The sequence below is a fragment of the Panthera onca genome, chromosome A1 (assembly GCF_046562875.1).
Source record: "Panthera onca isolate mPanOnc1 chromosome A1, mPanOnc1 haplotype 2, whole genome shotgun sequence".
Classification (NCBI taxonomy): domain Eukaryota; kingdom Metazoa; phylum Chordata; class Mammalia; order Carnivora; family Felidae; genus Panthera; species Panthera onca.
Window position 1 is genome coordinate 57,784,241 of NC_138339.1, and position 27,404 is coordinate 57,811,644.

Consider the following 27,404-nt stretch of genomic DNA (forward strand, 5'->3'; position numbering starts at 1 on the left):
GCCTGTGAGCAAGCAAACAAAACGGATGTCCCCTTTGAAAGTGAAGCTGTCTTAATAAGGGAAAGGTTCTTTTTCAGATGAAGGCTCACAAAGTGCCAGGTAGTGCAAATGTTTTTCATAAAGCACCTGGAAAAACCTCAGCAAAGAGAAACATCTCAATAGAGGACAATTAAGTGTCCCTTTGGATTTCATTGCCCATCATTCCAGAGAAGTAGCAGTTTTGCTGGGAAAAGTTGACTTTGTAAAAAGGAAGCAGTCTACCAGGAGTGACCCCTGATTTAAAAAACAAAAAACAAAAAGGCAGGGAGAGGCAAGACAGATGCATCTCAGTTTTCGGCTCTGTCAGAGATACACTTTGTGATTTCTGGAAAGCTCAGGAACCTCCCTGCTTTTCTGCTGCTCAGGGGAGGTAATTCTTGCAAACTTACCACGGATGATGTGGAATCCTAAGGCAGTTAGCTTTGAAAATCTTCAATAAACGTGCTCTCTGAATACCAAATAGAAGAGAGACGTGGTACAGTCACTGGATTCTGGGACACATCTTGGGAAAATGAGGATCGCCAAGGAAATTGTCAGTAATGGCTAAACAGTTGTTCCACTAATTACAAGAGGCAGGATGATATTAACTCTGGGTGTATCTTTGCCAGAACACCTGAAAATGAAGACCAGGCACTTTTTCTGTGGCTCTAAAACAGCCAAGTGGCCAGAGCATTTGATGTCTGTGCACGGGAAGATGTTCTTTGTGCGTTTCAGGATAACGCTATTAGAGCACAATCCACATTTCTTTTTAAAATCCTTTAAGGAGGTCGGTGTTTTGGTTCATTGTGATATTGGCCTTCCCTATGTGTAAGGATTTCATGGAGGGGGCAGGGCTGCACCATGGCTTTCTTGGGCCTTGTGTATTTCTGCCTTTGTTGGCCTCTTCCTCCCTGAAAAATATTTAATATTGTAGTTTACAACTACGTAATATAAAAACCAACATATTACTGTTAAAGATAAGAACATTTTCTGCAAGCTAAAGGTTGTTTTTTTCTGATTTTAAAAGAAATTAAACAATTTTTTTGGCCCCTAAAGGTATTATGGCCTCTAGTGACTGTGTCTACTGTGCCTACTATATAAGCTGGCCCTGGGTCGTTTGAAATTAACATGCCTTTTTGTTACATTCATTCATGGATCTAAAAAAGTGAATTTCAATGTTTTGAGAGAAAGATTTCTTGTCAGAAAAAAAGGTACAACCATCTGATGAAAAGTAGAAGTTTGCAATATAATATGAATTAATTTCTGTGGATTCAGAATTTATAGTTACCACTTACCCTTTAAGGGATAATATGGTCCGCATATAACACATCACCCTAATTGCTTTACTTTTCCCCCTCACGTAAGAACCATTCATTTTAAGAACAGTGTTTTTACATTGCATTTAATATTTTCTCATTTTTAAGGACTGAATATAGTCACCATAATTTAATTTTTTATATGAATCAAAGCAGCCCTAGTGAATGATGAGTTCATTGTTACATGTGCACTGTAATAAATTTGCTCCCGAAGTTTTCGAAGTTTATTAAATTTCAGGTGGTACCTTAATTCTGCTCTGCAGTTGTACATACTGTCTGATCTGTGCCTTGTCTCTTGCTTCTTAGATGGCAGCTTCATCTCCTCTCCTCTCTCCTTAACCCCGAGCACCTCCTCCCCATCCTCAAAGGAAAACTGTCAAATCCATATCAACCATCCACCCACTCCCACCATCTGTGTGCACATGCTCTGGCTTTCTGCCTGTCACTATAAATGAACAATCTCTACTCTTATCCCAGGTGAAACCCCCACTTCTGTGGAAGATCGGATTCCCACTGGTCTACTCAAGAATGTTGCTTCAAGAATTCTCCCACCTCTCTTTCCTAAATGAACTATTCTTCCACTCCCACCAGCACACAAACATGCTGAGACTTTCCCCAGCTTCTATTCACCGACTTTTCCCAGCAGCTACCACCATATTCCTTCACTCCTTATTGTAGCACATCTCAGAAGATGTGTCTATCTTATTGCCACTGATTCTTCTCCCCTATTTTATTATAAACACAATCCAATAAGATTATCACATGTACCCCTCCACATAACTTTTTTTTTTCTTTTTTGGTTTTGGTTTTATTTGTGTTTTTTTTTCTTTTTTTTTTTTTTTGGTTGTTTTTGTTTGGTTGTTTTTTTGTTGTTTTTTTGCTTTTATTTTGACAATGTCACCAATGATTACCATGTTTCTGTATCATCATGCCACATTCTCAGTTCTCATAACGATCTATCAGTAGTGCTTGAAACAGTTAATTACCTCTTCCTCTTTGATATGCTTTCATTACTTAGATTCTATTCTGGCATATGCTTGTGGCTTTCCTCCTACAGCACTGGTTGTTCATTTTCATAATCCTTTATTGCTTCCTCCTCTTTGCTCCAGACTCTGAATGTAAAACTGACTCAGTGTTCAGTCCTTTATTCTTTTTTATTTCTAAGTATAGTTATTTCACACTGTGATATTATTGTCCAGCTCCATGGCACTAAACAGCATCTACAAGCCAATGACTCCCAAATCTGTATCATTCAAATATCTATATATTTTACATATTCAGCTACCTACCCAGCATCTCAATTTGTATGCACTATACACATTTCAAACTCAGATACTCAGGATTAAAACTTGTTCTCTGTGTGTGTCTTCCTCATCACAATTAATGGCAACTCCATCCTTCTGATTTTCAGTTCAAAAATATTGTCACTTTCAACTTCTCTCTACCATATCCTACGTGCAGTCCATTAGGAAATCCCGCCCTGCCCACCGTTCTGCTTCTTGCACCTGGAATGAGCTGTGATCGTCTCTCACAAATGCATTCTGGTGGTCCTTTTGATTCTGTTCTTGTTCCCTCCTTAAGTATTCTAACCTAGTAGAGCAATTCTTTAACAATGAAAATTGGACAAATCACCTCTCTCCCCCCAAATGATAAATGTCCTTAGTAAAAATAAATGTCCTTAATATCACTTCCCAAACCCTTTGGGGCTCAGCTGTCCTTAACCCTCTGACCCCTTCTTATAAGATGGCACCTTTGCTCACTGCCTTCCAGCCACAGAGTTCCTCTTGCTACTCCTGGGACTTACCAGCACATTCCTGCCTGGGCCCTTTACACTGATGGTTTCCTTTTTGCCCCAGGTATTGGAAAGACTGACTCTCTCAACTTCTTCAAGTCTTTGTGTAAATGTCATCTTCTCAATGAGGCCTTACCAGATCAAATTATTCAAAATACAAAAGACTTTCACCACTCTACTTTCTGTGTTTTCTTTTCATAGCACTTAACACCTTTGAAGACACTACACACTTGACATATTCTTTTTTTTCTACTATTTTAATGTTTTATCTTTAAAGCATGAGTGGGGGAGTGGCAGAGAGAGAGAGGGTGACACAGAATCTGAAGCAGGCTCCAGGCTCTGAGCTGTCAGCACAGAGCCCTATGCGGGGCTCGAACCCACAGGTAGCGAGAGCATGACCTGAGCCCAAGTCGGTTGCTTAACCAACTGAGCCACCCAGGGGCCCCCACTTAACTTATTCATAATGTCAACTGTTTATTTTCTATTTGTCCCAGCTAAAATATAAGCTTCATAAGGACAGAGATACATATCTCTTCTGTTTGCCGATATATCCCAAGGCTTTAGAACAAGATTTAGCAGCTAGTAAGCACTTTATATATAGTGATCGAATGAAAGAATGAATGAATGAATGAATGAGGCTCTTTATCTTTGTTCTACTTGCCTAGATTTTCTTCTTTTATGTTTATGTCTCCTCTCATGTATTCCTGTGTTTGCTCCCACGTAGTTAGCTGTCTCCATAGCCTTATGAATATAGATATTATTAAACCTATTTTATAGATGTGGAGACTGAAGATCAGGGGTCAGGGAATTAACTTGGACATCATTAAACCATAAGTGGTGGAATAGGGATTCAAGTTCTAGATTATGTGTTTCTGGCGTATTTTTAAAACACACAGATCTGGAGTCTTTCTCCTAGGGAGAAAAGTACATGAGTTTATATATCTGTCATATAATGATTTGGTTGCATTTACTTCTTTAAAAAAAAATTAAGACTATTTAGTTAGAGCAATTCTAGGTTTACAGCAAAATTGACTGGAAGGAACAGAGACTTAACCATATACCTCCTCCCTCCACCCCCACCAACAAGCATAGCATCCTCCATTATTAACATTCCCCACCAGAGTAATAAACATCTGTTGCAATTGATGAACCTACAATGATACATCTTTATCACCTAAAGTTGATAGTTTACATTAAAGTTCTGTTTTGATGCGATAAATGCTATAGGTTTGGACAAATGTAAAATGACGTGTCCATTATTACAATATCATGCAGTGTATTTTCACTGCCCTAAAAGTTGTCTGTGCCCCACATATTCATCTTTCCCTGCTCAATCCTTGGCAACCACTGATCTTTTTACGGTCTCCATGGTTTTGCCTTTTCTAGACTGTCATACAGTTGGAATCACACAGTATATAGACTTTTCAGATTGGCTTCTTTCACTTAGTAATATACATTTAACTTTCCCTTATGTCTTTTCACAGTTTGATGGCTTACTTCTTCTTATTCCTGAAAATGTTCCATTGTATGGATGTACCACAGTTTACTTATCCATTGGTTGCATTTACTTTTGCTTCATAACTTTATTCCTGGCATGCAAGTAGAGGCTTTTCTTTGTAGTTTATTTCAAAATGTAACCATGAAAATTTTGAATGACATGACTTAATAGAAAAAAATATGATTTGTAAATATGTTTAATAATGGGATATAAGTAGACTGGCCCAAGACTTATATGTTTAGATTCTTTTAATTTTTAGGGGGAGAAAAGCCTTTAAATCACAGAAAAGTACAGACAATAAACACTCATCCCTTGCAATTAACAAGTGTTAATATTTTGTCAAATTTGTTTCAAATCCTCTTCCTCCCTCTATTCACCCCCCCCCCATTGCATTCTTCTCTGAAATAATTGCTATGAAGAATTTGGTGTATGTTTTTTTAGTCCAAATTTAACTTGTTAGTATATATGTGTCTAAAAACAATATATAGCACTCATTATATTTTTCTTATTATGCTTTTATAACTTGACATTTACGTTTTGAGGATTATCTCTCTTAAGACCACACCTGTTATTTCTGATAATTCTCTACTCATACAATTGCCAATGTGTGGCAAATGATGTCCAGTATTAAAGGTTTCTATCTCTTACTGCTAGTTCTCAAGAGACTTATTTCTTCCCAAAATAAACAGTGTAGAACTAAATTACTTGGCACATCTAACTTTGGTGACACTTTTGAGTGGTTGGAAGATCTTTTTTTAAAAAAAGTCATCAGTTGATGCCTCTAGATATGCTGAAATCCTTGTAAAGCTGTTGTCTCCATTGCGTGAATCCATCTCGTATTAAAAGCAATGCTTCTAAGGTCCTTTGGTTGATGGCTCTAACTACATTGGGAATGATGTATTTTAGTGGCAAGTTAGTCTCTGATATTGCTGAAACTGATTAGTTACAGCGTCACCCACTCACACCATGAACATAATAGTGCTGATGGTTAGAGTATTTCAGCTGTGATAACATAAGATTTTTTTTTACTCCACTGAGCAAGCTTCTGCCTTCTATTCCTGAATTTCCTTTTGACTTTGAGTTTATGTGACTCAACAACTCTCTGTAAGTCAACAGCTGCCAGATGCTAAATGTAATTAAGGCTTTACATGTACTTGTAACCTACAACATGTGTTTGGAACACAGGAAGCAAGGTGGGAAAGGAAGAAAAAGAATACTCTTGATTCAGTTTCAATTATCCTCTCCCTGTTTAATGATGCTAACAGGCACTAGGAAACTATGGTCTTGCCATTCTCTACAAGCTCTGGGGTGGGATGCTTAACATGGTTTTAGACAAGTATCGAAATCGTAATTGGTAATGAAGCAGTTGGTTTAAAGGAATTGATTTACAAACAAGAGTATATCATTAACATTTCTCCCCAATATTTGTGGTTACAGAGTAGACTCTGATTAGTTACTGAAGGAAAATGTCTGCTATACATATATTCACCTGATGGTAGACTGCAATCTATCTATCTCATTAGATGTCAGACTGTAGATGAGTTAATTAACTCTTGAGATCTAGAATAATCCTTCAGTGATGGGAAAGTCAAAATGTTTTCAAAACAAAGTCCATGATGGAGACAGGGACCTTCATGAGTGCTGAGAATGCAAATGTCATGTCTTTGTCAAAATTTCAATTAATGTTGGTAGCTTCTCTACTGACATAGCAAGTATTCTCTGTTTTCCTTTACGAAAGCAGAATGTTATATTACTTAATGGAATAAACATTAAATATATCTAAATATATGCCATTTAACTGGGAGAGTATTCTGTTTATATAGAGGTAGAAAAAATTTTTAAAGGGAATCATGCCCATCATTTCATATTTTTATACTTACTAGTAATGTAATAATAGTAATAATAATAATAGGTAATATCTATTGACTTTTGATTTTATTCTGGAATATTCTAAATATGCCATTGTGTTGTTGACACAATGACCATATGAGGCAAGCAGTGCTATAATTTCCTCCATTTTATAACTGAGATAATTGAAACATAGGAATATTAAGTAGCCTGATCCAAACAACAATAATATAGTCCTCACAGTAAATAAGATAAATCTCCAAGCAGCTAAATGAAAACAAAATAAAAATAAAAAATGAGCTAAAACCAGAAATCTGAAGATTGAACTGCATGCTCATGGTGGGTCTTCACTGAGAGTAAGCACTGATATCAGACCTGCATTTAGGAGATTGGACCTTGGACTTAGAACAAGAAGGAGGACATGAAACTAAGATTCCTACATTAACCAAATCCTGAAAGAGATATGCGATAATAGTACCACATGTCTTAGAGAGAAGCAAATGCAAATATTTCAGGAAGGAAAAAATCTTCATTTGAGGCCCTTATGAGTTCTGAAAATTAAACCAATGTCAGTTAAAATAAATATACTTAATTTCATATGAAAACAGACCTTCATAATTAAGAGCAAGCAAATCAATTAACAACCAGTTTTGATCTTTGAAGTTCTAAAACATGATTTGTTAGATCCATACTTTTAACTATGTATAATATGCAAATTAGCAAGTAAGAAGATAATAGAAAAACTGAACAGAAATACTTAAAAAGCTATATAAGTTTTATAAATGAAATACATAATTTTTGAAATAATAGTTGAGTTCATACAGCAAATATGAGATCAGGCACAATTAAAGAGAGAATTAGTCAACTGGAAAAAATAGCAAGAAGAAATTAGCAACAAACAGCACAGAAAGAAAAGAGATTAAAAAATATAATAGAGACATGTAGAGAGAAGGAGGATAATACTTAGTTTAATTAGTGGAGAGAATGAAGAGTATACAAGTGAGTAAATATTTAAGAGGCCATGGCTGAGAAATTTTTAGAATAAAGGAATTATGAATTCACAGAAATTGAAGGAACAGCATGTAAGATCAGAATTCAGAATAGACTGACCTAGCATACATATTGTAATCCCTAAAGTAACCACTAAATAATTATGTGAGGAGATAGCTTAAAAATCAATAGAAAAACTAAAATGAATTTTTTAAAAAAATATTAACTCAAGTGAAGCTAGGAAAGAAAATGACAGAAAGTAGAAAGGAATGACCAAAAAAGGGACAGATAGGAAAAACACAGCAGAATGATGAAACTACATCCAGCCATATCAATAATTACATGAATATAAATGGGCTGTACCACCAATTAAAAGGAAAAGATTCTCAGATAAATACCAAGTCCCAAATACATGCTGTCCACAAAAACATATCTTTAAATACAGACACAGAGAAGTTGAAAGTAAAGGAACAGAAATAGATGTATGATATGTTTACTGCATACAGTAAACTTAAGAAAGCTGGCTTGACTATTTTATATCAGGAAAATAGGCTTTAATACAAGAAGCATTACAAAAGAAAAAGATGGATATTTGAAATTGATAAAAGTGTTAATTCACCCTGGAAAGGTAAAAATATATGTGTCTAATAACAGTTTCAAAAAGACAAGAGGGAGAGGTACAGGAGGGGGAGGAAGCAATGGAGGGAAAATTGACAGAAGTATAAAGAGAAAGAAAAAAAAAAACTTCCTTACAGATTCAATCTTTTCCTCAGTAACTAATTGAAGAACTATACCAAAATTATTAGTAAAGGTCTATAGAACAACACTGTTATTCCTCTCAATCAAATAGACGTTTATAGAACACTACATAAAACTGTAAATATACTTTATCTTACAGTGAAACATTCAGCAACATATACTATATTCTGAGCTACAAAGTAAGTTTCAATGACTTTCAAGAGGAAATTCTGGAGAATCTGTTCTCTGTCCATCAAGTACTTAAGTGAGAAATCAATAAAAGAAATCTCGACAAATCCAGATATGTGGAAATAAAATTACACACTTCCGGGGCGCCTGGGTGGCTCAGACGGTTAAGCGTCCGACTTCGGCACAGGTCACGATCTCGTGGTATGTGAGTTCGAGCCCGTCGGGCTCTGTGCTGACTGCTCAGAGCTTGGAGCCTGTTTCAGGCTCAAGAATCTAGAAAAGAATGAGCAAATAAAACCTGAACTTAAGTAAAGAAAAATAATCAAGGGCAAAAATCAAAGAAACAGAAAATAAACAATAAAAGAAAATACTGAATACAAAAGCTGGTCCTTTGAAAAACTGATAAAATTGATAAATCCCTAGCAAGAATGATCAAGATAAAAGAGAAAATACATAAATACTCCAAATCAAGAATTAAATAAGGGATATTGTTATGGATCCTACACATATTCATAGGTATTGTCATAAACTATAGTAATTTGGATGAAATGGACAAATTAATTTTAAAATATAATTGATATTAAAATCAGATATTATTTCAAGAATGTTTATTAGAGATAGTCACTGTATATTAATAAAATATTCAATCTATCAGAAATCTGTAATAATTCTAAACCTATATACACTTAGCATAATGGAGCCTTAAATAGACAAATAGCAGATAGTGATACAACTATGGGAAGAAACACCAATTATTGTATGAAATTTTATCATACATCTTTCATTTATTGATAAGACAAGCAAACAGCAAATCATAGAGAAGAATTACTACCGTATAGAAGAATTGAACACATGATTAATAATTTAGTTGAATTGACAGATATACAACCTTGCACTCAGTAATTAGAGAACATGTGTTCTTCTTAGATACATAGAAAATACTTGTAAAAAGTTTATCAGTTTATAGAACAAGTTTCAAAATTATTCAAAGGTTTAGTAACATAAAAATTTTGCTCTCTAGGCAAACAGAATTAAATTAGAAGTCAAAAACAGAAATAAATACATATCACAATACATTTGGAAACTTAATAAATAGGTGCAATAGATATGTAAAATGTTTATATCTAAACAACAATGAAAATGCTATGAATCAAAACTTGACAAATATAGTAAAAGTGGTGCTTAAAAAAATTTATAGTGTGAAATATTCATAATAAAAAAGTAGCATGGCTAAATACTGATGATGTAAAGATTCAAATTTTAAAGATATGGAAAAGAATCATTGAATAAACTCAAAGGAGGGGAAAAGAATAATTTGTATATATAAGGGTAGAAGGTAATAAACTAAAAAACATACAGAATCAGAAAAGCAAAAATGTGTTTTTTGAAAGACAAAAGCAGTCATTGGTGAAAATCCAGTTAAAATAAAGAAAATACACCAATCTATTGGTGGATATTTAGGTAGTTTCCATGTCGTGGCTATTATAAATACTGCTGCAATAAATATAGGGGTGCATATATTTTTTAAAATTCGTGATTACATATTCTTTGGGTAAATTCCCAGTAGTAGAATTATTGGATCATGTGGTATTTCTACTAAGGAACATGTGGTGTGTACACACACACACACACACACACACACACACACACACACACAGGAATATTATACAGCCATTAAAAAGGATGAGGGTTTTTTTTTTTTTTTTTTTTTTTTGGCCATTTGTGACAACATATATCAGTCTAGAGGACATGAATGAATCAGACTGAGATAAACAGATGACATATGATATCACTCATGTGTGAATTAAAAGCCCCCCATACAATATAAGCAAACAAAAAGCAGAATCAGACCTATAAATACAGAGAATAAACTTATAGTTCCTATAGGGTAAGGGGTAGAGGGGATGATCAAAATAAGGAAAGGGGATAGGGAGATACAGCCTTCCTATTATGGAACGAATAAATCATGGGAATAAAAGGTACAAAAAGGGAATAGTGTCAATGATATAATTATAGTGTATGGTGAAAGATGGTAGCTACATTTTTGGTAAGCAGAGCATAACACTAGACATGTTGAGTCACTATACCATACATTTGACATTAATGTAATGTGGCAACTATACTCATTTTTTATTTTTAAAAAAAGAAAGCACAAATAAGTAATGTCAAAAATGAAAATAAAGACAATATTCTACAAGTATAACAAAATTTAAAAGGATTCAAAAATACTTGATAACTTTGTATCAATCCATTTGAAAATATAGATGAAATGAGCAGATTCCTAGAAACATTGATTGTTCCAAAACTTGTAAATATTGATTGTTCCAAATATTGTTTCTGAGTTGTAAAATCAACTCAGAAAATAGAAAATGTTAACCCTTAAAAAAAATAAACTTTCTGCTTCTGTAAGCTGATGATCATCATGATAGCTATATTTGTTGTAAGGTTACTCTGTGGCAGGCAATGTTTTAAGAAGCATTTTTATAACTGCGTTGTCTAATTCAGTGCTCACAACAACCCTATGAAGGTGGATGCTATTTTTATGTTTATTTTATAAATGCATAAAATGGGGACTCATCTGAAGAAATAGTTCTAAGAATTTATGTTCAACAAGCACTTTTTTTTAAACAAATTCAGGAATTTCCACTTTAACCCTAGCCTACCTAGTGACAATTTTATAGGGCTGCTGTCCTAATTAATTTGAAAATTGCATGTGAACGCATTTAGAACAGTGCCTGCCACACCATGAGGTCCTCAGTAAATGTAAGCTAATCTGGTAGTTGTTCTCAAACATAGGACAGCCAGACCGTTACTGCTAACTCACTATTGACTTGTATTTATTTATTTATTTTCTCTCTCTAAAAGCAATTTGTTTGAAGAGGCAGAGTCTCATGAGGTCAGATGACTATACACCTTTGTAATGCTGTTACGTAGGACAACTGATTTACATAGTTTTTAATACCGGAATTGGGTTTTCTGTTTTGTTTTGTTTTGTTTTGTTGAAATTTTCATCAGCAGAAAGGAGTCTCGAACTAGCTAGGTTACTGGGTATTTCATTTCTATTTATGAACTGGCAGTTGCTCTGCAGAACTTTTTGTTGTAGCTGCTTTGGGTTTTCCAATTTGGGCTTTGTTCAGTTCGGAACAGTGAAAATGCCACCATACCAGAGGAGAATGCCACATTCACCTTTCACTTTGAAATCACAGAGAAAGCTTACAGAGAAACGGAGGATATTGGAAACTCTCCTGTCGTCACTAACCATTTTGATGTTTCCTTGATTTAGAATGAGTTTATTGACATGGGGATGATTCTAGTTAAAAATTGTGAAAGTTGTGACACATCATGCATTTAGATGGAGATGTTTTCCCCTTTTTTTATTTATTTAAATTTTAGTTTGTTAACATACAGTGCAGTATTGGCTTCTGAGGTAGAATACAATGATTCATTACATACAATACCTAGTGTGCATCACAATACTCTCTTTAGTACCCATCACCCATCTAGCCCATAATTCATCTGAAAGTTTAGAAATCTCAAAATATTAACATTTTAGTGCTATATGTAAAAAAAATTATTCTTAAAGTGCATTTTTGAAATCTAAATAGTTGACTTAATTTTTTTTATGAGTAATAATGCATGTATACCTACTCTGTAGTTTTAAGCCACAGGACTTTTCATGAATAGTTTTGTCAACATTTGGGAAAATATCTGAATATGTAAAATCAGATGAACTTTAGAAGGGCATTAAGAAGGAGTTTATGTGAAGAATTTTAGTATACACAAGTATAAAACATTAAAATTCATAAGTAGTTTCTTCACTAGTTTTCAAAATTTTTATCAATGCATATACAGATATGTAGATTTTAGACTTTGAAAATAATATTTTAGATAGTATTGGCAAATTTTTGGTAAGTGATTATTCTTTTTAGCTTGTACATATCAATCATTGCTCAAATTTCAATGTAAGGTATCGATATTACATATAAGGTAGTAATCTGCTGATACATTTTGATCAAAATTAAAAGTTATGTTTTATCACTTATAATTGCTATATTTTTCTTGATAACTTTTTGCTGAAAAAGCTTAAGGCATCAGATAAAATTACTTCATTTCCTGTGATAAAAAAGAACTACAACATTGCAATTTATATCCTTTTCTTAAACACTTGTTAGAAAATTTGGAGTTTATACTTATTTCTGACTTGAAAATGTAGACTCTAACATTTGCTCAGGAAAAGTGACCCATGTTTATTTACAAGAGATTTTCTTTGTCTTAGGATAAATGATGCTAGAAAAAGGCCATTTAAAAATGGATTCAATTTTTTAAAAGAATCAATATTTCATATTAAATAGTAAAGATAATTTATTGTAACTTTATCTTCAGAAAATAAAACTGATTATCAAAAGTATATTTGACTTTATGTTTAATACAATTTATTATTCGAACTATGCTATAATTATTCAAAAGGATATAGAATAACAATTTTTGTGGGAGGCATAATATACACATTTTATGGCAAAATTGCATGACTATATTATACATCTTTCACTTTACATTGAATTTTGCATCATAATCACAGAGTTGAATTTTGCAAAAAAAATTGATGAATTCATTAATTTTCGTAAGGACTGCTCATTAACCTTTTACTTAAATAATTATCATTCCTCATTCAAGTTGAGATTTTCCTGATTCTTGGTATGATGAGTGATTTTTTTTATTGTATCCTGGCTATTACATTTTGAAACTCTGGCTCTTATTCAAATCTTCTGTTTCAGAAGGCCTCCTCTGCTACCAAGCCAGTGGGAAAAATGAGACACTGAGGCTTGCCTGCCAGGTGGAGGGGAAGGTCCAAGTCCCTCACTTGGCCTACTTTGACAAGGCAGGGGGTATGGATTGAGAAGTGATGCTCTCTTGCCCCTGAGCTGAGTTGGGTTTTCAGACTTTTCACTATGACTCTGAAGTTACCAACTTGGTTTAGAGGGAGAAGGGCACCTCTTTACTACAGCTCCCCCACAAATCCTTCAGTGGTGGTGAAAGGAAATTTAACATTAATTCTTCTCTGACACCAGCAGGGAGAGGAAGGGGTGCTTCATGACCACCCCACTGGGTGGAGATAGAAGTCTAGGATCCCCTTATAGCCACCAATAACACCTTTGTGTGGGGTGTCTGGGAAGGTTTATTCCTACTGGTTAAGGATGAAATTCTGGCTTACCACTCGATTCCATCTGGGGTGTTTGTGGAGGTAAGGGAGGACACTTAATTACAGTAGGCTTTACTCTGGGCTTTGTCTGCTTGCACTGGTGTTTTTAATCTGCAGATTTCTCCAACACCGGGTCTGGGATATACAAGGCAAAAAGAAACTCCAGGGAACTCACAACCATATCCTTCCTCAGGTCTTAGGATCCTAATAGGTCTATCTTCTTCTCAACCCTTTTTAAACTCTTTTTATGTGTTTTTATATGTACTGTTCAGAGGTTTTTAGCTGCATCTAGTGGGAGAAGTAGAGAGAAGTGAGGAATTTTATCTTGATCCAGAACTGGAAGTCTGTCAAGTCATCTTTTGAAGAATCCACCATGCCAACATGTGTTTCTAGTTTTTCTTGTTAACAGGTTAATTATGTTAGATCATGGTAATTATGTGGCCTTGCTTATGATCCTAGTGTTTTTTAGAATCACTTTTATTGACTTCATGGAAATCTGCATCTTCACAAGCTTTACAACTTAATCTCACATTGGCACCATATTACTTTCTGTTATCACTAACTACCTGATGACATAGACGTTGATATGGTGGTTGATATGAGAAGAGATGCTAGCAGTAAGTGGATGGGGATGGGGGGGATTAATTTTATAAGTGATCATTAGTGACTGCTTTCATGTTTTCATAGTAACTCTTCTGTGTGTAGAATTTCATCTCTTAAATTCAGGGGACTTGCATAGTGAATATTTAGATAATAAAAGTTTTCTATATTGTACTCCTCTATTACTACAGTTAACTTTTATCTTCCTGCCCTCATAGTAGAAAATCTGTTCAAATGCTGACATTTCCAGTGCTATTTGTATTCCCTGGTATTACCATGACATGATAATTCTGACTTAGCGACATATGTGCTTCTCCTAGTTAAAGGTTATTTCAAAGTGTGAGAAGTTGGTAAAAACTTAGAAAATAAAGCCATGATCACAATGTGCTGGCATATCTTTCCTTTGAATTATGTCCCCAAGCACAACTAGTTGGTCAATGGATGACTCTTGATATCTATTGCCAAATTTATCTCTAAAAAAGTTTTGGAGAGGATCTGGGTTACACATTGAGATTATGATCAAGAAAAAGGCAACTTAAAGTAAAAGAGACTTCTCAAGAAAGTTATTTTTAAACACTTGTGTTCTGCTATCTTGATCCACCTAACAATTTTTAGACATTGGGGTTCTCTCCCAACACCTTAAATTATACTAAAATTCCATGATGTAAAAACAGATTTTGTGCAATCATTCATCTATAGAAATAGTGACTTTGACCTTGATAATGTAGTATGAGGCCACACTGGGAAGTTTATTAGTAGCAACCATAAAACATATACCTGAAATGAAATGAGTTTGAAACATTATCTACATTCCCACTTTAATGTGATACCAGAGAGATTAGAGGAAGATGGAAGGTATTTCATGAATACTGAAATATTATGACTCTTTCTATCTTTCTGCAAGAAAGTAAAGAAGGAAAGAAATGTTGACTGTTTTCCACTAGAAATCTTAGCTTGGAGAATCACACAATGACTAGTTTCTCTCTTCCATTCAAAGCTGCCATGGAGCTTAATAAAGACATAATTATACAAGATGAATTAAAGCAAAATCAGCCTTCCATCAATGAGCAAAGTAAGTGCAAAACAATAAGTTGGCATGGTGTTAAAATTCCCCTATACTATTTACATTCTGAGCTGAAGGGTATGACACGAAGGTTTTGTACTGTAAGACGAACTACATGAAAAATGTTTGTCTGAAATCAATGTATATAGAGGAATGTTTGGGAATGGTATGGTAAGAGCAAACTGAAGGGGGCCTGATAACCTCATGGAGCAAATTCATGGTCCCTCCAACTAGTGAGTCCACCACTAGATGAACATCTGTTGGGCAAGCTGTAAAAGAATGAACAGTTGGACCACAGGATGACCTTTCATGGCTCCTTGTCCTTTTCCTATATAGTATTTATCACTCTATAAATTGTACGTTGTTTATGTGATTCTTTGATTAATGTCTCTTTCCCGATTATACTGTAAATGTCATGGGCTCCATTTTTATAAGGCTCCCTGTTATATCCCCAATGCCTATCACAGCACCAGGAACAATAAATATTTGCTGAATGATTTAATAAATGATAGATCAGCTTTTCCTTTCCAATGTGTATGTGGCTCACCGGCTTCATATGTTAAGCCAGCTCACTTAGGAAAGGCTTGGTCCAGAATCTGTCCCGGATACTTAGAATAGGATTCCTATTCTTTGAGTTAGTTGAGGACAAAAGGCACCTAACTATGAATTGTGAGAAATGGGTAACATTGGCGGACTGTGGTCCTACTGGAAGATGAAGATGAGGAGTTTAGAAGGTAATATTTTTGAGGAGTCTACAGGAAAATTTTTCTGAATTTAGAGGAAAATCTGGCTTCCTGTAAGCCAGTGTGAACTTGGTTACTTTTTCCTGGTGAATTGAGTACAATACCTCCAATTTTCTTTACAGTGTTGTTTGTTTGTGGCTTTGGGGCTGTATGCTTAAAGCTGAAACTCTTGAACTCTACTTTTTTCTAACATTTGTGATTACTTTAAAAAATTATGCAAATTTTAACTGATTTATGATGATCTCAAGTTTGTTTTAACAGAAAAATAATATTTTAATTTCTTATCATCAAGTAAATTTGATAACCAAAGAAGGGAGACTATATTTATTCCATGTATTTCCATGCCCTAGGCTTATTGCCTATTACTTCAAGATTGAAAAGCACATGGGATGCTCTGAAAACTGAGGCTTCTTTTCCTCTCACAGATATTTCTCTTTTCCTGAGGAGGTCTTTGAAGCTTGTTCCAGATAATGAGGTGTGGGAAAACCATCAGGAAAGTTGCCTTAATGCATACACACTCCATTTCAAATGGAATCATATAGCTTAAAATTCCCACATGTGGAATAAAAACATGTATGTTTTAGTTTGACTTGTTTTCTTTTATTGAAGGTAAAGGAAGCCTTATATTTCATGCCTGTCCAGAGCAAACATGAGCTCTAAAAACAAGATGGGAGAATGTTAATATTTAGTTTACTTAAGAATGAGATAATAAAAATAGAAAAGTATTTTAATATCAGACATACATGAACTTAACTTTTGTTTTATAGACTACCAAAATGGAAATATACATTTTACTGTACAATTATGAGACAATACCTAATTACCGAGGATGTAAACTGGAACAGAGTACACTGGGCAGAACAGCATTTGGGACCATGCTGGTGGCAGTAAGGATGTCCCTCTTTCCTACCCAGGTAGCAGGAAGTTACCCCATTCCCACAGGAAATTTTGCTTGGGTTAGCTCTCCAATGAATAGGTTTCACTCTTCAGAGACATTTATGTATAAAATTGGGTTTGGTCCCATTTACACAGCTAAAGAAGGCTGTGGAACATCAACATATAGTAAAGAACGGAAAGTAAAACCTCGGAATAAAAATATATGTCTAGTACAAAGTCACACTAGGTTAATACAAACAGCTGTTGAAGGCTTTTTAAAAATGAAAGCTAAGAAATAACATCATGTATTTGGAGTATCATAGAGGAGTTAAGTTATATCATAAGTTTGGGGATATGATTGATAGGGACTGGCCCTAATATAATCAATGTACATAACATAAACCATGGCTTTGGTGTTATTTATAAGGTTTTTTTCACTTATAGCATTGAAGTGCATTTCTTCAGTGCATTTTCCCCCATTGTCCATAGCTTGAGTAAAGACAAAAAAAAAAAAATCAGCTTCATATGTCAGTAAATAGAATGTACCGCATGACTCCATCTAATTTTCATTGAAACCTTAAAATGTCTTTTAAGAAGCTGTAATAGTAAAGCACACACATAGATAGAGCATTCACTGTGCCAGAATGTTACAGGCTGGTTTTTGATTGAGATCATTTCACCTTGTAGAATGAGCAAAGGCTTGGAATTGGCAGATTAGCGGTGTATCTTGGATCTGCCACTTGCCTAAGCATGACCTTGGACACAGTATTTAACCTCTCTGTAAAATGCTCAACACCTAAACTGTCGGGCTATTATGAGATTTAAATGAGATTGAAAGCCTATCAACTGCCTGGCCACATGCCCAACACTGGTAACATATAAACGTTCAATAAATGCCTCTTTGCTTCTGCTTCCCATTTGTGCACACATTCATGCTCCATAGTTGAAACCTACTTGTGGTTCTAAGTTGTGTGAGCAAACAGACATTGTTTAATATCATTTAAAAACATGAGGACTGACTTTTCATCCCTCAGACGCTGAATTAAATAATACATTACATAGTTTATTTAAAAAAAAAAAAAAAAAGAGTTCGGTGGGTATTATCACATAGAAGATACACAGTGATCCTGAGAGGAATTTAAGAGATTAATACCCAGATTTTACAGATGAGAAAACTGGGGCTCAAGGAGTAAGAGACTTGCCACAATGAGACTTACCAGTGGGAAGCTGGGACTGGTACCCAGGTCTCCTGGCCACCACTCACATTTATTGGAGGATTAAGGTTCTTTGACACGAAGACAGACTGCTCAAGGATCAGATCCATGTTTTGCTACAATCTAGATGTGTGACCTTGGGTAAGTCACTTAAATTCTCTGTTCCTCTGTTCCTCAGTTTCCTTACAAAATGATTACATAATATTATCTTCTTCATTAAGTTATTGTCACCTATAAAAATGTAAAATAAAAGTTGCAAACCAAAAGATGCCCAGAGCTAAGAAAGCACTTGGTATATATTAGCTATTATTCTAAATCCAGTATTTTTTCCAGCTACGTGTGCTACCTAGACAACAGTAAATGCTGTAACATTTTTGAAGCAAAAGCTGAGCATTCTGGCCTAGGATTAAAGTTAATCTTAGATGTTTACTTTTTTGTTCTCAAATGTATCCCAATATCCTAAATACTCATGCTCATATATTCCTGTATAACATGGGAATCTGATATGTTTTTTGGATGGGAAAAGCATCCATCTGTTTTTTGTAAGAATACATTTTAACTTTGTAAAGCATTTCACAATTTATAATCGGTCTCTCTGTTGCTGTCACCTTAGGAACTAACTTCACCCTTGCGGAATTGGGAATGTGTGAGCCCTCCCCACACCGAAGTGGCTACTGTTCTGACATGGGGATCCTTCATCAGGGCTACTCTCTGAGCACAGGGTCTGACGCCGACTCCGACACAGAGGGAGGGATGTCTCCAGAACACGCCATCAGACTGTGGGGGAGAGGGATAAAATCCAGACGCAGTTCCGGCCTGTCCAGTCGTGAGAACTCAGCCCTTACTTTGACCGATTCTGACAACGAAAATAAGTCAGATGATGAGAACGGTAGGCCTGCTTCTTAAATACCTTTTAATGTTCTGGGTATGGCGCAATGTGGCGTTTGGGATGTCTGTGTTTTAATAAAGAGGAGTACAAAACCATTCATTTTCTTTGAAATCGACCTTGTCTACCCACTCTGAGCTCGGGAAAAATAAACCGGCAAACCTCAAGCACACAAGAAATGAGGAGAGAATTTTAAAATCACATTTCGATGATAACACAGTATTCAGCTATAGTCAGTTGGTCTTATTAGCAAGTAAATTACATTGCAAAAGAGGCAACTTGATAAACTATGACCTATACCTAGAAAATGTCCTCTTGCCACAAGTTTCTAGGTCTTCGTATTGATTTCCCCTTCCCAGTAAATGGCAACCCGGGTTATTTTTTTTCATGAAGATCTCTTAAGAATCCTACCTTATCTTAGACTTTCATTTCCAGGCGGCAATGCCTCATATCCGTATTGAAGATCAAACCTGGAACAGATGCTCTGGAGTTTAATAATGACAAATAGGAAGAGACTTGTCTTCAAAAAAGTATTCTCTTCTGTGTTCACTTTCCTCCTTGGTACCTATGTAGGTTAATGGCTTCCCACATCTTCTGTCACAAATCACTATTGCTTATCCATCAGCTTTGTAGATGGGTTTTAATGAAACTTTGAAAATTAAATGCTTCCGATCATTAAGCAGTAAATATAGGGAAGCCTCGGCAAGTCATTAAAGAGATAAGGTGCTTATTTCTGGATTTCTTAGTGACTCAGAACTGTGTTTAGTCAAAAACATCTCTTAAAAGATAAATTGCATTAGGTACAGTTGATTTATGAAGAAAACATCAAATGCTATGCGATTTGTTATGAATATATTGTGTGTTTGCGGAAAGAATTACCATTAAACTGTTTACAAACAGATCAGTTAAGAATGTTTATGTAAAATATTATAAACTTCTACTAGAGCAGCTTTAAGTATTTTCTTGCATTTAAAAGAAGAAAAAGAAATTCACAGGCGGACAGCTTGTTGTGAATGCAAAAGCATGGCTAAATATCGTTTAATCTCAAAACTGTGTTGAAAATACATCATTTCCTGGGTAAGTCGCATATATCCAAAAAGATGTCACTCTGTTGCATTTTAATTTGTGTTTAATTCGGAAATAATTTATTCTATAGTGGGGACAAGGAGATGTGTCTTACTTATGCCTCCGTTCGTGTAGCTAATCAAGGTGCACACTCAAGGAAAAATCTGTACTTGACTCATTTTGAATTTTAACAAAATTTTTGACACTTGGCACATTCAACACTCTAAGGCACTTATCTGATAGGAAATTACTTTTGGAAGTTTTCATAAAGGCATACATTGAATCCATTTACTGATGTACTTTTTCAAGTCTGTGTGTGTCCAATACTATTTAAATGGAAGTAGTTTGATTGCTTAATAAATAAAATCACTTGTTATCCAAGCATATATGGCACATTTTAACAAGGTCTTTTGGCAAATCTTCCACGGTGGTATTCTCACTGGTCTCATGGGAACCATCTCTACAAAATTTAAACATGTTGGTAGAATCTGCACCCTCTCTTTTAAAATCTATATACATGTTAAAAACTTAATAAAGAGAGTTTTCTAGTGAAACAAAGGGAGCAAAAAACGCTTGCCTTGAATTTACCTAGAACTGTTATGGGTAGGAGAACTTTATAATTAATAATGTATTTGGTAGACCAAAAGTAGTCTCTTTTTTCCAGTATTCTTTAAGGCATCATATATGAACAATTTCCACCTTTGGGGAGTCTATATAAATCCCTATATATGGGTAAAAAATAAACCCTTGAGTCTAGTGTCTCGAGATTTTCCTGTAATGCTAGTTATAACGCAGTCAGAATTGCATAAAGAAATCTGTACTTGAAAGTACTGAGAGACTCTTTTGTGCCTGCATCTGGCAGAGCACAAAAGAGGTAAGGAAGCCAGAGTTCAAGCTTAGGCGTTAGAGGGTTATTTTAAAAATGTACAGATAAAATGTATGTCCTTTTCTCTCTTTTTTAAAAATTTTCAGCATTGCACATATTCCCAAGATGTACATAATGCATGTTCTGTTCTCATTTGGGGCCAAAAATAAAAATAAGAGATTTTGCACATCCCATCATAAACTCATTAAGCAAATAAAAAGTGAGTTGTGAGCCACTCTGCAGGCTGAGGTGTTAACTTCAGTAAACTTCTCGTTCTTTCTCTTTGACAAATTCTGTTTAGCTCACAAAGAAATCAATGCATTTTCACATGACTGATTTTATGAAGTTTGGGAATGTATTATCATATAGATTGACAGTTGCCCCACTGGTTCCACACCACAGCGTGGACACTTACAAAGCCATCGTTAATTTCTCACACTTGTACCCTGCAATGGCTTCCTCCATAATAAACACGCTGTCCTTCAGAACCAAATCAATAACCTTTTAGGTATGCCTCTCCTGAAGAGGAAGTTAAAGAATCTATACTTTGAGAAGGAAGCTCTCGGATTCAATTTTAGATTTTAAAGATATGTGCTCACAAAATGAATTTTTTCTTTGTCTCCCATATATTTTCCTTTCATTTTCAAGGTGGGATCTTGGGGGTAACTCGATGTTCACAGTGCTTATTTAAACATTGCACTTAAAAATTCCAATTGTGGTTTTGCTAAGCAGAGTTAGAATGCAAAAGCAGATCTCTAAAACCAAATTCTCTTTCTGTAGTGTGACACAGGTAACCAACCTTCAGACTCGTGTAATAAAAGCCTTTCCTACCAAGAGTTCTTCCTGCATGCTACTGTGACAAAAATGATCTACTAGTAACCTGGTAACTTGAAAGTCCCATCACACTGAACACATGATAAATTTGTTCTTTTTTTTTTCCTTTTTTTTTTCCTTTTTCTTCACAGCCTTGCATCTTATACTCAGTTTGGCCACCAAGTTAACATTGTGTTGGCTTTACTTGCTTTAAATAAATACAGCTCTCAGGCCCATGTGGTTTTATCAGGTTCTTTGACTCTGTCTTTAAGTTAAAGATGGCATAGTTAGAAATGGCAGTGAGAGTTCAGAACAGCAAGGCCAAGTTTTTGCTGCTGTGTAATTTGACTGCATCTATAGAAATAGCTTTCTCAGTGACTTTAAATTAGAATCATCCCTTTTTTGGGGTAATAAATGTCCCATTTAAAGTATGTCCTCTCTTAGGCCCTTTGTATCACCTGAGTTATGGAGAAAATGGGGCAGTCACTAATACACAAGAATAACTAATTGCCTCTTTAAAAATGCAGAATAGCACACACTGTAAAAAATTCGGTCTGTGTACTCTTGACTCCCTTAGGCAATATCTTCACCTTGGGGACTTAAAAATATCCTTGAGTGGGTTTTTTTTTCCAACATAATTCTAGTTTTAGTTATTTTATTAGAAATCCATAAAGAAAAAAGAAAACTCAAAGGAAAGAAGCTTGTCTGTGGGACAGAGAGCCAGAAATTAGAGAAAACTAAATCTGGCCTTGGATAAAGAAGAAAATTAGCCTTCCCTTTACCTTCTCTGTTTCCACCCAAAGTAAATAAAGACAATGTTCATTTTCATTTCTTGTCACTTGGGAAATTTATAATTCTCATAATGTACTTTGAGGTTGAAAATACAAATGTTGGGTTAATTTCATTGCATTTTGCAAAATGCATTTATAAAACAAGCTGGCTCTTGGCACATAATGGATTTGTGTAAAGTGTGTTTGGGGAACATAGGTTGTATTAGATTGTGAGTCCTGTTGGCAGAGGTCTGCAGTGTTCCTGTCTCTTCCTGAGGGCTTGAACACACCCAGGTACTCTCTGCATGTTAATTGAGTCCGGAAGACAGAACTCTGAGGGGAGGAAGGATTTTTCCTTAAAACCAGGAACAGTATCTATAGGTTATTGCCACCAACCGCAGTGCGTTCATTCATCATGTGAGGTGAGTTTCTCAAGTCTTCTTTTCTCTTCAGCCCCTAGATAAATTCGTTAGAGCAGCCTATATGTATGCACATGTAAGACCTGCTACCAGGTTTCTCTTTCTGCCCCACTCTATTATGCTTGCATACTCTTGAATTTATTTTGTGTTTTATAATCCACTGTACTCCTTTCTTCTTCCTTATCATTGCACATATAAAATTTACAGAGAATGCTTGGAACAGATGTAAAAACTTACTATAAGCACCAGATAATTATAGCCAAAGGCTCATATTTTGCTCTTAAAGTTGGGAATAAGAATAGTAAATGAGCTACAGAAATATAGTAATACTTGACTGTGCTTTCGATGTTGATACAGGGATGATTTCTTTTCCAGCCAAACTTTATAGAAAAAACCTTCCATGGAAAAAAATACTGTCTCGATTCCTTAGAAACAAAACAAAGGAAAACAAAAAACATGGAAGAAAACAAAACAAACTTTAAATCCATTTTGATGACAATTTGGAATACCAAATTGTGTTTTTAAGCTTTCTTTTTTTATGCTTGCAAATTTGAAAGAGTAATATTTGTAAGGAATGTGAAATGAATCGTCCATGGATTGAAAAATAAAAGACAGGAGAAAAAAATATCACCTGTCAAAAGATTCTTGGTCTACTCCTATATGAAAGGATGCTATGATTTTAATATCTGCTCAATTCCCTAAAAGTTCAGATATTAGAGGCACCTTATTTTGCAAAAAGTTTGTTAATGAGAGTCTTAAATATATGGTTATCACAATGCTAAAATACAACTGATAATAATGTAGAACCAGATGCAGAATTTAGGAATATCACATTGTCACATCGCTTGGTACATTAAAAAGAGGGACTGATAAGTTTTGCAGAGGGACCTGTCCCAGACTTTAAAGATTTAGGTTTTTGGTAAATGGAAGCAATGCTTACGTTACTTGAAAGTAGAACAGAGGACTTGAAAGAGTGTCAATACTGCATGTTCCAGATTATAAACTTTAGTGGCATGGTTTTTAGTTATTTATATATTTCTTTCTTTCCTTTGGTGGTTGCTTTCATGTTTGTTAATGCTCCCGGGGGCTATCAAGGAATGGCTCCATTCAATAAATACAATAAATAAAATGAAGCACTAAGCCTTACTTTTGGCAAGGGCAGCCTGATTATTACACGTGTAATCTCTAGGCCTTCGGGGAGACATTGGGCTTGGTGGATAATCATTTGGTTTTAAGCGCTGAGTTCCTGATATCTGTACTTTCACTTCAGTTATGCAGCAAAGGCAGTCACTGGGTGAGAGGCAAACTGTTCTTGTCACTTCACCCCCAGAAGCCTATTCACTCCGAAAACTCTTCACTTTTTTGCGTATTGTTCAGTCACTTTTTAGTTTAGTTGTTGTTTGTCAAGGTTCAAATTAAATTTAAATTTGGGAGAGAGATTCAATCACGTATTAAAGCTGTAAATAAAATGGGTTAAAGCCAAGGAAGTTGATAGTATAAATTTTCTACAGACAACTGTATCCGGATGAACCTGTGCAAAATAAAATGTGAGGCAAAAAGCATTTGCAAAGGTGTATGCCAAGTAAGGAGACATTTCATTTACCCATTCTGAAACTAGGACACAGTGAGGGGAAGGAGAAAATTTCAAGTAATAGATTTGTAAGCAGGATAGAAATTGCAGATATGTAGGTATTATGTACAAATGCTTATACCTGAAGCTAAAAATGTTACTTGTGATTTAATGTTTAGTATTATTCAGCACTAGCCAAAAGAACTACCTTGAAGATTGTCCTTCCCAGTTTCCCTAAACTCAGTTTGAGGAATGTTAAAGGCATCAAAGGTCGAGGGAAGAGATTCACAGAACAGTCATTAACCTAGAGGTTATGAACTGTAGTTCATGAGTTGTTTTATTTGGTCATCCCAATGTTTAAAAAATTTGACATTACTAACCAACAATTTTAAGTAGAAGTTTTTATTGTTGGCTTCTCTTGAAATGTACAAGGTCCAGTAATGCTTGTCCAGCTTTCCTTCAGGATGAATTGGGTTAGAAATAGTAACCATAGTGTCTCTAGATGGGCCCATGTCATCTGATTTACCTGAGCTCCCTTCAATGTACTCCACTTATTTAAAGTATGCTTAGCCTTTGGAGCACTCAAGTTACCAACCTTGACTTCTATACAAAATTCTGGGCAACCAGAGATGATGAAAATGGTAGAAAGAAAGCTAGAAACAACGTTAGCTTAATTTAACATGTGTTTAAAATATTGATGTTGCTTGTTTTTTTAATAATTTTGACTCACCTGTAAAATGGGCTTAATTTTGCTTTACCATATTTCTGAAGTAATTTTAAGGTATTCTGATGAAATCATACAAATGAAAATAAATTTCATTTCAAAATTAAGAAAATAATTATATGCATGTGGGAAGGGAGGGGGAGTGGATGATTCGCCATCCCTATCTTCTGCAGTGCTAAAAAATTAAAGTCAGAACTTTTGATTTCAACACATATATTGAAAGCTATTTTAATGTAAAAGTATCTGGGTGGACTTTTAGGAAATAGATGGAGGGAGAACCTACTTTAAAAACTTTAGCTATTTCAGCTGATTGAGGAAAACCCCAGGGCTTTATAGGAGGATGCCATTTAAAGAGGAGGAAAATGACTTTGTTCTAATTATGCTCAGTTTTGATCAGGCAAATGGTTTATGGAGTCTGTTACAATGACGTGAAAGACAATAAAGCAAAGGCTAGAAGAGAAAAATGCAGTGATATACAAAGACCTCCAGTGCCTCAAAAGAGAAGGACTTGGAGCGATGTTGGATAATGCTGAGTTGGGAACAAGAACTGGGAACAGTGCTCCACAAACTAAGAAAAGCTCTTCTACAAGTGTATCAGCAGGATTCCTGAGTGTTATTCAGAGGTGGCTTTTGCTCACACACAATGTAGTATACTGCCAGTTCTCTTAGCATCCCAAGGGTATTTGTGAAGGAGAAAAAGTAATTGAAATTCAAGCATGTTTACTAATGGAAGGGGCTGAAATATCCAAGTTGGCATTCTTTGAGAATTCCATTCATGGACATTTACCCTGGCCTGAGGGGAATAGGAAAAGACTGACACCACAGCGATATCTCTCCTTGGGTTAAACATAAAAAAGAGGGTCATGGACTTACATAGAGCATCTAGACATAGGAAGAGGATTGGAATGTATTTCTTTATTCTATGCCTGAAATATGCTACCACACATTCACTGATCCTAAAAGATCTTTGAAATGAATTTTAAAAAGAAAGAAAATTGGTATTTAGAAAGTTATGCATATTGGTGAAATATGTATATTTTAAAATACACACATACATGATGCTGATAAAACTATGTTCTTGTTTTTATTTAGAATTGATGGAAAGTAGCTAAGTAATCTCAGATGAGAAGACACTTTAATTTGGAGGATTCCTATTTTATTTCTGAAAAGATTTAAGGAAGGGCTGCTAGATAGTCAGCATTACACAAGACCATAGCATGTGTCTTTGTATGTCTGTGTCTGCTTAAGTTCATGGCGGGGGGAGTTCAGTTGGGATGAGGGTTATTATTGAGAAGGACAGACATCAAGAAATACAAATTGATCAGAGTCCAGGGAGATGGCAACATAAGGCCATATATGAAAATGCCCAATTGAGTACTGTCAACTTTTGGTACTGTACAGTTTTAGAGGTGAGAGAGAAGGGAGGACTACGCTGACCCTCTTTTGACTTGACCTCTGTTGGCCCTCTAGGACCAATGTGCCTTCCCCTTAAAGACTCGAGGCTACTGTTCCAGTTATGCTTTCCTATCCACTCAAGTCAGAATGCACCTAAAAGTACCCACTTTCTCTCTGTTCCCTCATAAGAATTCTTGCCTCCTGGGAGTTCTCAGACCCAGTTCTCCTGGGTCTGTCAGAGATATGGTGTTTGATTTGGTGGGAAGGCTGATTTATTTGCAAAACATAAAATATATTCTTCTATGTCCTTCTTCCATTCCCAGCCCTGACCTCTGCCCTCAGGACTTTAGGATCAGTCACAGCATCAGTGAGCTCATTTCTTTATTATTTCATTCTGCCCTCTTGTTAAAATTAGTGGGATTAGGTTTTCAAAATCTGATTTGAGCATCAAGGCTCATTGGGGTACAGAAAGATATGAAAAGTTCTGTTTGTAGTTGCTTTTCTGTTCATTTCTCCTTTAAACTTTCTATTTTTGAGTATGTTTTATCATGCATATATTAGTATATATACAAACACACATAAATGATAGATTATATAAATGCAAAACTATATACATTGGATTTGTAGACAAAAGTTTTATATTGATATGGGCTTGTGACAAAATGTTAAGTGAATATTGTTTTAGACATTTTATTTCCCAGGAGATGAAGTCTAAGGAGCCAGACTCCCCTTGGAATATGTGGATAATCCATTATCTTGTGGCAACCTGTTAGATTGTCTTTCTTGTTGTTCATAGCTATCTGTACTGATCA

General features: G+C 35.2%; 1 protein-coding gene across 9 annotated transcripts in view; it reads left to right on the forward strand.

The window, feature by feature from the left end:
* Positions 1–27,404, forward strand: part of TENM2 (teneurin transmembrane protein 2) — a 1,291,685-nt gene that overhangs the window by 408,741 nt on the left and 855,540 nt on the right. For 7 of the 9 annotated variants that reach the window (XM_060634955.3, XM_060634958.3, XM_078446587.2 and 4 more), the window contains exons 4-5: positions 15,187–15,261; positions 18,699–18,974. In XM_060634955.3, coding sequence (XP_060490938.2) covers positions 15,187–15,261; positions 18,699–18,974 — 351 coding nt within the window. The remainder of the gene's footprint in view (positions 1–15,186; positions 15,262–18,698; positions 18,975–27,404) is intronic. The other 2 variants (XM_078446599.2, XM_078446603.2) reach the window with 1 other exon arrangement.